This window comes from Festucalex cinctus, chromosome 8 (genome assembly GCF_051991245.1).
Source record: "Festucalex cinctus isolate MCC-2025b chromosome 8, RoL_Fcin_1.0, whole genome shotgun sequence".
In the NCBI taxonomy this organism is placed as follows: Eukaryota; Metazoa; Chordata; class Actinopteri; order Syngnathiformes; family Syngnathidae; genus Festucalex; species Festucalex cinctus.
Genome location: NC_135418.1, coordinates 4970755 through 4983806, shown reverse-complemented (window position 1 = coordinate 4983806; position 13052 = coordinate 4970755). Strand labels below are relative to the sequence as shown.

The 13052-nt window shown below is 42.1% G+C and overlaps 1 protein-coding gene across 4 annotated transcripts in view; it reads left to right on the top strand.

Moving 5' to 3' along the window:
* pdzrn3b (PDZ domain containing RING finger 3b) overlaps positions 1-12612 on the top strand; it is a 123829-nt gene extending 111217 nt beyond the window's left edge. For all 4 annotated transcript variants that reach the window (XM_077528787.1, XM_077528790.1, XM_077528789.1 and 1 more), the window contains 7 exons: positions 3785-4035; positions 4625-4712; positions 7924-8022; positions 8177-8239; positions 8322-8423; positions 8533-8649; positions 10360-12612. In XM_077528787.1, the coding sequence (XP_077384913.1) occupies positions 3785-4035; positions 4625-4712; positions 7924-8022; positions 8177-8239; positions 8322-8423; positions 8533-8649; positions 10360-11817 (2178 nt within the window). In that variant the 3' untranslated portion in view covers positions 11818-12612. The remainder of the gene's footprint in view (positions 1-3784; positions 4036-4624; positions 4713-7923; positions 8023-8176; positions 8240-8321; positions 8424-8532; positions 8650-10359) is intronic.
* The last annotated feature ends 440 nt before the right edge of the window (positions 12613-13052 follow it).

Sequence of the window (13052 nt, the reverse complement as noted above, 5' to 3'; positions counted from 1 at the left end):
ATGTCTTACTCAGCACAAGAAGCCAAGTAGTCAGTCACTTTGCCAGATGATCTCTGTGTGACTTCTGCTGTACAATGATTTTGGCAAACTGAGATGGAGACATTTGTTTAAGTCACAGTCAGCCATCTGCCCTTCCCCACCATCAAACACCACTCCCATCAAAGTGGTTACCAAAACACACACGACTGTAATGAGGTTTGACACCAACGGTGTCGAGTGACAAAGAAGGGATCACAAGCCCCGAAAGCCGCTGTACTACTGAAGCCTGACACGGAAGGTTCTTAATAACAGCTCAGATCAGCCCCGTCGTGCTATCAAATCTGTTACACACTGGAGCAGGTGGCTCTTGCCACTGGGGAGTGCTCATGGAACTGCATATACTCTGTTAGTCCAATGCAAAAGGAATTAAGAATTGAAATCCCTACAGAGACATAAAATGATCTATAAATCAGAAGGATCAAACAAACCTGTAGTAAATAGACAACTACAATTTGCACTGTGTACACATTTAAATCATTGTGTGGATGACACAGTTTGAGGATGACTTAACTGAATGAGCCCATAGCTACCTTAGTAAGCTAGTTAGCATTGTGTTCAAAATTCCATTCTGTGTTTTCAATGCAGATCCATGTACAGTATATGGAGCAGTTGGGGCCAAGCTGTTTTGTTTTTTTGTTTTGTTTGTTTTTTTTGTTTTTTTTACATCTGCAACATAAAACAAATTCTGCTATGGTGTTTTTGAAATAGCACAATAAAATAAATCTCAAATCGAGGGTGCCTGGGACTCCAGGCAACACCAGGCAGCGCAGCACATGCATTCTGATTACGGTTGTACTGGCCTTGTCTTGACCGGTCTTGATCAAAAATCTTGAATCAGGCCAAGACAAGTTCCAGTAAAAATTCAGAGATGAGACAGATACCCTCAAAAAGTGGTCTGACTCTTGCGAGCAGCCCAAGACCTCGAGGGCTTACACCACCAGAAAATAAAAACCCTGCCACAGTTTGGCTTTAGCCACAGGTGCTTCTACTAAACTAACGGTAAACGAGCGTGCGTAAGGATACAGAAATGTTGTAGATGATTAAAGTTTTTTTTTTTTTATAGTTACACAAGTGTCTTACATGGATGCCAGTCTGATGAAAAGGCGTTGAGGTTTGTTACACAGTGTTTCAGCAGTGAATTCTAGAAACCACAGCTGTGTGAATTCCTCACCAACCAACAAAACCGACTGATTTAGAACTAATTAGTATTCCTTTAAATGCTGCTTTTCTCTTGTCATTAAATGGATTTAACAGAGACCTTTCTCAGAGGATTCACCAGGGGTTGTCAGAGTCATTTCTACATGACAGTCACGGTTAGTTATGTCAACATGGACAATGACTCAAGTTCATCTGCAAAGGCAGATCTGACCCGAGATTAACAGAGGGCAATCTGTGAAACAAAACATTTTACTTTGCATCATTCCAGCATGTTTTAGTTGTAACTATATATTTTCAAACTGTTAAAAGTACAAGGTTATGAAAGCATAGTCTGAGATCTCCCGACTGATGAAGCAATAAGAGAGTGTTGTGTATTTTTTTTTTCCCCTCCAGTGTTCCGCAATGGGCCACTCAGTGTCAGAGGTGAGAGTCGTAAATAGAGGATGTGGGACCCCCTCCACAGCTGGGAGGAGGCTCCCCCCATTGGGAGCACTGGAGCAGAATGTGCTAGGCTCAACAGAAGAAGGGGGCTAGAGGCTTTGTCTCTGGTTCACTGCCTTCAAGTAGCCCCGGGATTCCTGGCAACCAGGTTAACTGCTGGAGACGACATGCAGCATGAAGGAAACACAAAGGAGCTTGTATTTCTCAGCTGATGGGCAACATCGGTCCTCACTGTAGGGCATAAATGACTAATAGAAACGTTGTCTGATTTGGAGATGGTTTACAGTGTTCCCTCGTTTTCCGCTGGGGTTAGGTTCCAAAAAATACCCGCAATAAATGAAATCCGCAAAGTAGTTAGCTTTATGTTTTACAACTCTTATAAATGTTTTAAGGCTCTAAAATCCCCGACCGCACAATTTATACACTTTTCTAATTGAGGCATTTACATGTTCTCACATTTCTCTCTTGTTCAAACATTGACAATGTTCAAACCTTCATAAATTTTATAAAATGGGTATATTACTGTAAAAAAAAAAAGCAAAATTGCACTTAAAAAAAAATACAGCGAGACCGCGAAAAGTGAACCGCGTTATAGCGAGGGAAGACTGTATTACAGATTTACTGCAAAACAACAGCTCTTTATTTTGCTTTACATCAATGATAGTCTGGTGGTTTTGGTGCACCAGTGATCACATTTTTTTTGTCATTTTTGTTCACTCGATGCACACGTTACTAAAAAAATGTTGGCATTGTTTTGATGTTAAGGAATTAGAAGTTTAAGTCTGCTGAGATGATCCAATTATCCTTGAAGCTCAGGATTAACATTAATCCGTGCTGCTTGTTAGTTGGCACATATCCTCTCCCTGATTGCTGCATGAGTTACGTATTTTCCCTGTTATATTCATCATTCCTTTTCAGGCTTACACATCCTCAAAAGCACACTGCCTCTGGTTTGTATTTGCCCTGCTTCACAGAAAGAAATTCTGATATTATTCCAGAAATGCCTAGTCTTCAAAAAGCAACTTTCAAGGGAGATTGAAGATTTATGGCAAACCGAATGACTTGCAGAAGCATATGCTTTGCTCAAAAGTAACCCAATTCTAAAGAAGCGTTGAGTATGTTCTGTTACGGGGCAGGAGGAGGGACCATCAGAGAGATTACCCATCTTATTTAAAACAGGAATGTTGTGTCAGTATTGAGAAGAATTATTGTGAGGAATCAGAGATATGGATGCTGTCACGCCACTCTGGCTGTCACTGCTCTTGGACGGGAATGTTGCTTAACATACATTAGCTTTTGTTCAGATATGAGCATTATTTGTTTGGTATTAGACATGAAGACAACTACGCAATCCTTTGCCATCAGATTTTGAGGGTCCATGTTCACCATTATGCTTAGTATTCATTAGTACATTAATAGCCCTTGATGTTGACTGTTGAAGAGGTGGGCAGTCTATTGGGACTGACGGCCTATCCGTCTTTCTGTCACTGACAGACCACTGTTTTGCTGTCAAACAGCGAATGGCGAGAAACACCAAGCAACGATGGACACAGGTTTTTGTCCATCAGTGTAATCATCACTGTACCTAAAACTACACTGACGATTATATTTTAGTTCGGCTTAAAAAATTCACGGACTGACGTTGACGGAAGGGTGCCTAGGGCGCTGACGAATGCCGAATGCCAGACCAGCAAAATTTTGTAAAATGTCCGCCTCTGTTGATGAGTCCATCGTATACCATGCCTCTTACCCAAAGTTAACTCAGGCCTGTGAACATGAGCAAGATACGTGTTGGTGGATGGATGGATGGATGGATGGATGGATGGATGGATGGATGGTTGGTTGGTTTCTTGGTTGGTTGGTTGGTTGGTTGGTTGGTTGGTTTCTTGGTTGGTTTCTTGGTTGGTTGGTTGGTTGGTTGGTTGGTTGGTTTCTTGGTTGGTTGGTTGGTTGGTTTCTTGGTTGGTTGGTTGGTTTCTTGGTTGGTTTCTTGGTTGGTTGGTTGGTTGGTTTCTTGGTTGGTTTCTTGGTTTCTTGGTTGGTTTCTTGGTTAGTTTCTTGGTTTCTTGGCTTCTTGGCTTCTTGACTTGGTGGTTCAACTCTCAACTATTAGTGATGTTTTTTGTCCTTGCCTCTCTCTCTTCAGGTTAATGGCAAAGACCTCTCAAAAGCGACCCATGACCAAGCAGTGGAGGCTTTCCGAACTGCCAAGGATCCCATTATGGTCCAAGTTTTGCGCCGGGCCCCTCTGCCCAAACCGGTCTCCGTCACCACTGACACCCAACTGTCAGATAGTAGCACCCAGACGGAAATCACCCTCCAACACATTATGCCCCTTGCCAAGTTGTCACCACCACTCCCTGGGACAGTGCTTGAAGAGTACCTGCTAACAGATGAGTAAGTGCGCATACCGTAATCTATAATGGTAATGAAACTAAAACTAGCCTGCTTTAAGTATTCACTAAAAACTTGATCATCCACATTGTTTCTCTCTTTTTTTTTGTAAAACAAGTGTGTACTGGGTAGATTAAAAATTGCTCAAATACAGAAAGACATTTCAGTTAATTGGGAGCATGGCACCTTAACGCAATGCTGTGATCACACAGGATGTGTTTTGAGTTTAGATAACAACACGTACCTGTCACAGGATCCGACAACCCTCGTGGGGCACACGGGCAAATTAAACAGAGAGTCGTGTTAGAGAATATTTGCATATTCCCTTTGTTTCTTTCTGTGTCAGGTGTTTAAGATTGGAGAGTGGGGCTGTATTTTGCTCTCCTGGGCAGAAGCCATCAGCCAAAATGAATAATTTTCATTTCTTTAATTGATATCCTCATCAAATATATCACAGAGCATACTGTATTAATTTGTGATGGGCCTCTGGGTAGCTCTGCTCTTCATTTTTGTAGTGGGTTATCTACATGAAGTTCATTTCACTACCAAGGTATCCAATTTTTGAGTTTGTCTTGCATTCTATCTTTTTCAGGCATCCTCCTGGGCATGAATACTTTGACCCCAATGATTTCCTGGATGGGATTAATCAGGACATAGAACGTGAAGAGCTAGAATATGAAGTAAGTATTTTCTTTGGTTTTGAATGGTCATTAATAGTTACGTCCAGAATTACTGTGAAACTGGCCAATTTGTTTGTGAAAGTGCCTTTTATTTTTTTTTTAATATGTATCCTTTGAATGCAATTGACAAAGTAGTCAGAGATTGTAAAAGATATTGATTTAAATAATCACTGTTCCATAATTATTTTACATTTTATGTAAAATATTCAGCGTACAAAAATATCTTATTAGAGGCATATCTCATTATGTTTTAATCTAATAATTGAAATCTCCGATGGAAAATATCCACTTAAAATGTACCAAATTCAACTCAAAATCTGGCCGTCTTCTGAATAATTTTGATCTTAACTGCACATAACATGAACAAATGTGTTATTGTTTAATAAGCTGACTTGGCCTCGCCTTTGTGTCTCCAGTCAATGCCCTTTCAAGTGACCACAGTACTAATATATCCTAGTTGTTATTGATTATCTCTCTCCCCACATACAGACACTGATGTGAAAGCCAGACAGGAGTCATTACTTATTTGCGATAAGGCTTAATAAGTCTTTCCTAAGCCCTGTGTCGTAGAGATGAGTGTATGTCAGATAATTAGATAGATCAGCTAATAGATCAGTCATGATGAATCTGTTGATGTCCGCTAACAATCCCAGGATGAGGCCATAATGTAGCTGTGGGGTCACAGACTCCCGAAACTGTGATTCATCTTGACCTCTCTCCACCCCGTTCCCTGTCACGCTGTTACTCGTGACCTAGCACCAAAAAAAGGAATCGTTTCCATTGGGGGGTGAGGGAGGATGGGTATGGGGTATGAGGGGAAAAACAGGAAAGGTGAACAGGGGTAGGCCAAAAAAAACGGAGCATCTTTTGTTTAGGCTCCATCAAAGAAAGGTCACCAACAACAATGGAGCCCTCCTGTAGGCTATGTTCACAATGCAGGAAAATGTGACCCAAATTAATGACAGTGTGACTGACTCACTTCTGATTTTTTTCATATCCAACCTGGGTCACTTTCATATATGGTCCCCTAGGTCGGATACGTATCGTATTTTTTTTGCAATATAAGCTCAGTGTGAATGGACAGGTCACATGTATATACGTTATCAAAAGCCCAATATGTTCACCACACGGGCGGCGGTGAGTATTTGGGAGGGAGACTACTGACAATCGTTCATGAATCTGCAAAGTTGTTTTGAGTAACAGTGTTGACTTTGTTTGACTTGAATTAAATCCCACAGGAAACATGAAGCATTAAGTGGACATTTGTTAGTACTGTAATTCACTCCCGTAGACGATTCATTTATTACGCGTGGCAATGATGTAACGTCATCCTTAGTAGACGTATCCATGAAATAAATGAGAAAATCTAATACCCTCGCCTAATTTTCCCAAAATATTTCTCCGTCCTCCTGCATCGCTCTTCTATAGATATGAGATTATTCAAACTATACATCCCATATTTACTTCCTTAAACACTCTTCTTCTGCGTATCTGGGTCACTTTGGGGACACACTTGGTTTACACACCAAACAGACTGAAGTCGCAATTAATATGTAATGTTGAATGATTATGCACACAAAACTCGGATTTGACCAAAAAAATCCAAATTGAGCATGAATAGCTGCAGTGTGAACGTAGCCTCAGTTATGTCAAGATTAGTCCACAATTATAGGATGCCACTCAGCATGTTTCAGTCAACCATTTGCATCCTTCTAATTGCAGAAATGTTCTAGCCTGAAACTAAACTGGCCCTCCCGTAATCTTAAATTGTTGGGACTTTTCTGGCAAATGGAGGGCACGGGCAGCTTGCGTAGCTTGTTATGTCAGACCCACCCAAAAGTCTTCATGGGGTGAACAACTTAATTCACCAGTCAGGGCCCTCACTCCTTGCTGATTTTTTTCTTAGTTTACAAAAACATTTAGAAAATTTTGCTTTTCTTAATGTAAATACAGTAAATAAATATGTAATATTTTCCAAATCTGTTTCTTGAAGAGAGGACATCTTAATCCAGTTTTGGGTGGTGTTACGCCCGGCTCGACTGGGGGGAGGGAAGTAACCCCGGGTTTACACCGGTTGACGTTGCGGTTGCGGTGCGGTGCGGCTGCGGTGCGGTGCGTCTTGACTGCGTGCTCCGGACGGGTCAATTTTTTGGCCTATCCACAGCTGCGGTCCGGCACCTCCGTCGCCGACCACTTCCCGCCGTGTCTCGCGTGACCGCGCGCGATCATGTGGCATTAAAAACAACGACAAACACACAGAAAGTCTGTGCTCAACAGAGAAGCAGAAAGAGAGGTGGACTTTTATTATTTTGTGGCTTTCTACCTCCATTATAAACCTCTCCTCGTCCATGTTCGCTGGTGTCTGAACCGTGAATGAGCACCTCGCACGTTAACTCCAGGCCCGTCTACGCCCACATCACGTTTTGCTAAGCATGCTTGCGAAATAGGATCTGGCGAGTGTTTTATCTTGAAAGGTAACCGGAAATTTATTTTGAAACTGCGTCGGTCTTCCTGTCCCGCTCGATGTGTTTTGTGCTAGCTTGCCATTTGCCGGAGGCCTACCGCTGCGGCGTCCGGCAAAAATAGAAAATAGGCTATCCTTGCGGAAGGGCTGCGGCACGCCGCAGCTGAGTCGACACGCAACGCACCCGCAAGCGGTGTAAACTGCACCATTCGAATGAATGGAATCTAATTGCTTGCGTCGCCGGAACGCACCGCAACCGCACCGCAACCGCAACCGGTGTAAACCCGGGGTAACACAAACACGGAGCGATTTTGAATACTGGAACGAACATTGACAGTTTTAATTGGGTTTTTCAGCAGGGGTTTGAATGAGATAGTCCGGAAAAGAGGGAATTACACCGGTAAATAGGCACAAGACGAATACACATTAACATACAGAAACGAGCTGAACGATCTCAATGACGAGTGTCTCAATTAACAAAAGTCACAACGAGAGACACGAACGAGGCGAGCTGCACTTTTGAGTTCCAGCCACCCAGAGAAACTGAAAAGCATCGCTTTTATTTGGAGCAGTCCGGCCAGGTGTAGGGCGGTGATTGGCAGAGAGGTCTATTCGTCCTCAATGATTTCATTTCAGATTCGACCAGCATTCCAAATGCAACATTTTATTTGTATGTTTTCCCCAAATAAAACATCGTTATGTAGATATTTGACACAAATGTATGATGTATTGTATGCATCTCAACAGGAAGTGGATCTGTACAGAGCCAACATCCAAGACAAGCTCGGCCTGACGATCTGTTACAGGACTGACGATGAGGATGAAGCTGGGATCTACATTAGTGAGGTACACTTCACTGAGAGAATGGATAAATGGTGCTGAGGTGGTTGCTGTAACTGTGTCAGATTTTTGTTCGGGGGGTTGTAGTCCTACATCAAAACAGACTGGCAAGTCAAAAGGATTCCATGTCTTGTCCCTTACTGTTTTAATCTCTCTTTAGATTGATCCAAACAGCATTGCCGCTAAAGATGGCAGAATTCGAGAAGGTGACAAAATTGTCCAGGTGAGAGCTGACATTCTTGGCTTATACACGTCTGTTTGTTATCACGACTTATCAAACGAGTATTTTCTTCATGTCCGCAAAGATCAATGGCATCGAGATCCAAAACCGTGAAGATGCAGTTGTGCTGCTGACCAGTGAAGGAAACCAGATTATCTCTCTATTGGTTGCCAGACCACAAATGCAGGTAACGAGGCTCATTACAGACTTCAATTCAGTAACATTTTGTGTTTGACGACAACTTTGTCACTTTTTAAACCAAATCACAAAGTTGTGATTCCGATTCCTTCTCACAGCTGGATGAAGGCTGGATGGATGACGACAGAAATGACTTCCTCGATGACCTCCACATGGACATGCTGGAGCAGCAGCACCATCAGGCGATGCAGTTCACTGCCAGCATGCTACAGCAGGTACTTTTGTCGCACACACTTCAGACAAACTCATTTATGTGACAAGCAAAGAAAAATGTGCTTATCTTAAAGTGACAGTGTGTAGAATTTAGCACCATTTAGTGGTGAAGTAATTCATTCATTCTTAAAATACACTATTAATTTCAATAAAATGCAAAAGAATATGTATAATCATATCAATGTACATTTTTTTTAGATAATTGTAGGTCTAGTCGCTAATTTTATTATTTTTTTATTAGGAGGTGGACATGTTTTGCATCCATCTTTACAGATACCCAGAGAAGAACAACTATCGATCGTGGTTAACAGGCAGTCGTCGTTGAGTCCTGTGATTTGGTCTTTTGCTAGCTTCTCCCGCTAGCCGACGTTATCTGTTCCAGCTAGTTCTTGCTAGCCACTAGCAGCCACTCCAGGAGTTCTTGCTAGCCACTCTTGCTCGCCCCTAGCTCCTCCTCGTCGGGCTGCTATATCACTCGCTCACTCCAAATAATAGGTGGTAGTAATTATTGGTAGACTTGCTAAGTCTGGCCCTCCGAGGCACTAGAGCAGGGGTGTTCAAACTTTTTCAATTGAGGGACATATACAGAAAATCAGAAGGACGCAAGGGCCACATAATGTTAATTATAATAAATAAATACATATTATAATAAATAATTTATTTGTGCTTTTGCATATTTAGAAAAATGCTACAGTATATAAACCAATTTATTTGTAATAGGGTAGGGTTATTATATTATATAGAGTTATTATAGTTTGGGATTTTTTCATTTTATTAGTTTTTATTTGTTTTCAGGGTGGTTCAGTTCGTTTTTATTAGTTTAGTTCTTTAAAAATGCTTAGTTTTAGTTTAGTGTGTTAGTTTCAGTATTAGTATTAGTTTTGTTTTTTCAATGTGTATTACTTGTGCGCAATATTTAAAAAACACCATGGGCGCAACGTCATCCGAAGGTGCTTTTCTATTGGCTGCTGCTACCATGGGCGCAACGTCATCCGAAGGTGCTTTTCTATTGGCTGCTGCTAGATGACGTCACTTCTTTGTGACATACTTTCAAACGTCATTATTCCGGTTTATATCAAAATAAATCTACTAAAAATCACATTTAAAATCATCCCCAAAGCCTCGTGCATTAAATTAATTACCAAAGACTAAAATGACGGACATGTTTGCTATAATCATAGTTAGTTTTAGTCAGTTTTGTAAACATAAAATGTAGTTTCAGTTAGTTTTTGTTTTTTAAAAAGCATTTTCGTTTTTATTTTATTTCAGAAACAATATTGTTTTTTTTTTTTTTAATTTTAGTTTTAGTTTCATCAGTTTTAGTTAACCTTTAATGGCACCTGTTTTTCGATACCCTCCCTTACTTTGACCATCTCCAAACAGTTTTGTTTTGTTTATTTTATTTGAGTCAAATGCCATTTTTAGCATATGTCGCGGGCCACTGAAAAATGGAAGGAGTGCCGCAAATGACCCCCGGGTCGTAGTTTGGACACCACTGCACTAGAGTGTGTGTGCTTCAAAATTGTTGCATTCTAATTGTTCACCACTAGATGGCATTTAATCTTACACAGTCCCTTTAAATTAGAAATAAACTTTTAATTGCAGTCATCAACATTTAAAAAAAGATTGAATTGTGACATGCAACAAGTTCTTTCTTTGTCCCAACTGATGCCAAAGTCCTCTGTGGTCTGTTTTTTTTTTTTCCTTTTCAGAAGAAGCATGAGGAAGATGGAGGCACCACTGATACGGCCACGCTTCTCTCCAATCACCACGAAAAGGACAGCGGAGTTGGCCGTACCGACGAGAGCACACGCAATGATGAGAGTTCAGAACAGGAGAACCTCGCCGACGACCACACAACAGCAACAAACACGCTGAGCAGCTGCAGAAAACTGACCTACAGCCAGGACACCCTCGGCAGTACTGACCTGCCTTTCAGCAGCGAGTCGTTCATCTCCGCCGACTACGTCGACACCGACTTTCTTGGCATCCCCGCGGATGAATGTGAGCGCTTCAGAGAACTCCTGGAGCTCAAGTGCCAAATGAGGAACGGAGGAATTCACGGCTTGTATAGCCAAGGGGGTGGCGCGGAAGGCCAAGACCAGGACGTTGTGGACAAAGAGCTGGAGCTCCTCAATGAGGAGCTGCGTAACATCGAGCTGGAGTGCCTTCATATCGTCCGTGCCCACAAGATGCAGCAGCTTCGGGAGCAATGTCGTGAATCCTGGATGCTCCACAACAGCGGCTTCCGCAACTACAACACTAGCATAGATGCGCGTCGCCACGAGCTATCAGACATTACAGAGATGCCGGAGAAATCTGACAAAGACAGCTCCAGTGCCTACAATACTGGCGAGAGCTGCCGTAGCACCCCGCTTACGTTGGAGCTGTCTCCAGACAACTCTCTGCGTCGTGGGCCAGAGAACCAAGATGACGGAAAGGTGCTCAAATCTCTCCTGTCCCCTCTTCAAGAAGGGAGCAAAACCCTTTCAAAGGAGCCCGAGCAAGAAGAAAGCAAAGAGAGGAAACTAGGAGAGTCCAGCAAAGCTGCGAGGAGCTTTGCTCAGCCACGCTCACCTTATAAACATGCGCACATCCCCGCCCATGCCCAGCACTACCAGAGCTACATGCAGCTGATCCAGCAGAAATCCGCCGTGGAGTACGCCCAAAGCCAGATGAGCCTGGTCAGCATGTGTCGGGATCCAAGCGAGCTGGGCCACAAGATGGAGTGGAAGGTGAAAGTCCGCAGCGACGGCACCCGTTACATCACCAAGCGGCCAATTCGGGACAAGCTGCTGAGGGAGCGCGCCCTGCGCATCCACGAGGAGCGCAGCGGCATGACCACGGACGACGACGCCATTAGCGAGCTGAAGATGGGCCGCTACTGGAGCAAAGAAGAGAGGAAGCAGCACGCCGTCCGCTCCAAGGAGCAGAGGCAACGGCGCCAGTTCATGAAGCAAAGCAGAGCCGATTGCCTGAAGGAGCAGGTCAGCCCGGAGGACAGAAAGGAGCCCAACATCATTGAACTCAGCAACAAAAAGATGATGAAAAAGAGAAACAAGAAAATATTTGACAACTGGATGACCATCCAGGAACTGCTGACCCATGGTACCAAGTCACCGGATGGCACTAAAGTTTACACCTCACTCCTGTCTGTGACTACAGTCTAAGTTGTGCTCTCGATTCTACCAGATTGGAAGGTGGTGAACTGTAAATAGGACACAGATTTCTGCTTCGTTCAATGTGGCAAATTGCTGTAAATAGGAAAAAGAGAGAAAAATAAAACACTTTTATGGACAGTTTCCACGAGATTGAGCTAATGATTGCTTGATTGGACTCCATTTGGTTGTGGTGGGCTGGACTGTAGGAAACATTTTTGCAGATTAATGCAGCGTTTTTCTACCTTTGTGCTTGCTCTTTTGAATAATCTTGGAAGCATACTTTTTATTAGATGTATGAAATGTGCCACACATAAACAGCCATCATTTACACTATTTTATATTTTGTTCTTACTATGATGTGTATCTTTTGTCAGTATTCTCCTGCTTTGCATACTCTTCTTTTATAGAAACAAATGTTTGTTTTTCCCGCATAGTAAAACTCATAGTCCTTTTTACAAGGTCTTTTGTAAATAAAATAAAAACAAAGACAAACAACATTTTGCAGAAAATGTTTGTTTAAATGTAATTTGCCTATAATGATGCTGATTTCCCAAAGTTATTTCCATCAGCGACATATTGTAGAGATCATCATAATGTTTATGTGCCTATGTTTTGGGTGGGGGGGCATTTCATATCATTTTTGACTTTGTGTTCGTGTTTAAGCACACTTTATAATCACTTTTGCTTTTTTAGGCTTTTATATACTGAAGTCAATAACAGCATAATAAATCCTTAGTTAGACACAAAGTTTGACATCCTGTAAAATGACAGAAATAAATTATTGTTTTATATATGATGAGCGCACTTGGTTGGAATTGTTTGTTAGAATTGTTGAGTATGCTTGGTCAGAACTATATATGAGACTAGAATTCATATACCTGTATACAGTGTTATACGTACTATAATTTGAAATCTTATTTTACACTTCACTGCCTAATGATTAACTCATTCACTCCCAGCCAATTTGACTGAAGCAAGGATTTTGACTGAATTTTGCAAGGCCCACAGAATTTTGTGTTTTATTGCTATAAAAACAAGGAACCTACCATAAGAAAGATGAGAGTCTCTTTTTTCATAAGGGGGGGGGGGAGTATCTGTTTCCGTTTTGCAGCAATTAGCATAGCTAAGTTTCATCGATAGTCGCATTCCTGGTGAAAACATTGACAAAAAGAGCTTGTTGCAACATGGCCCTGGCTGATCTCTTGTACCCTGCCGCCACCTGCTGGCCATTTTTTTGGTAATAA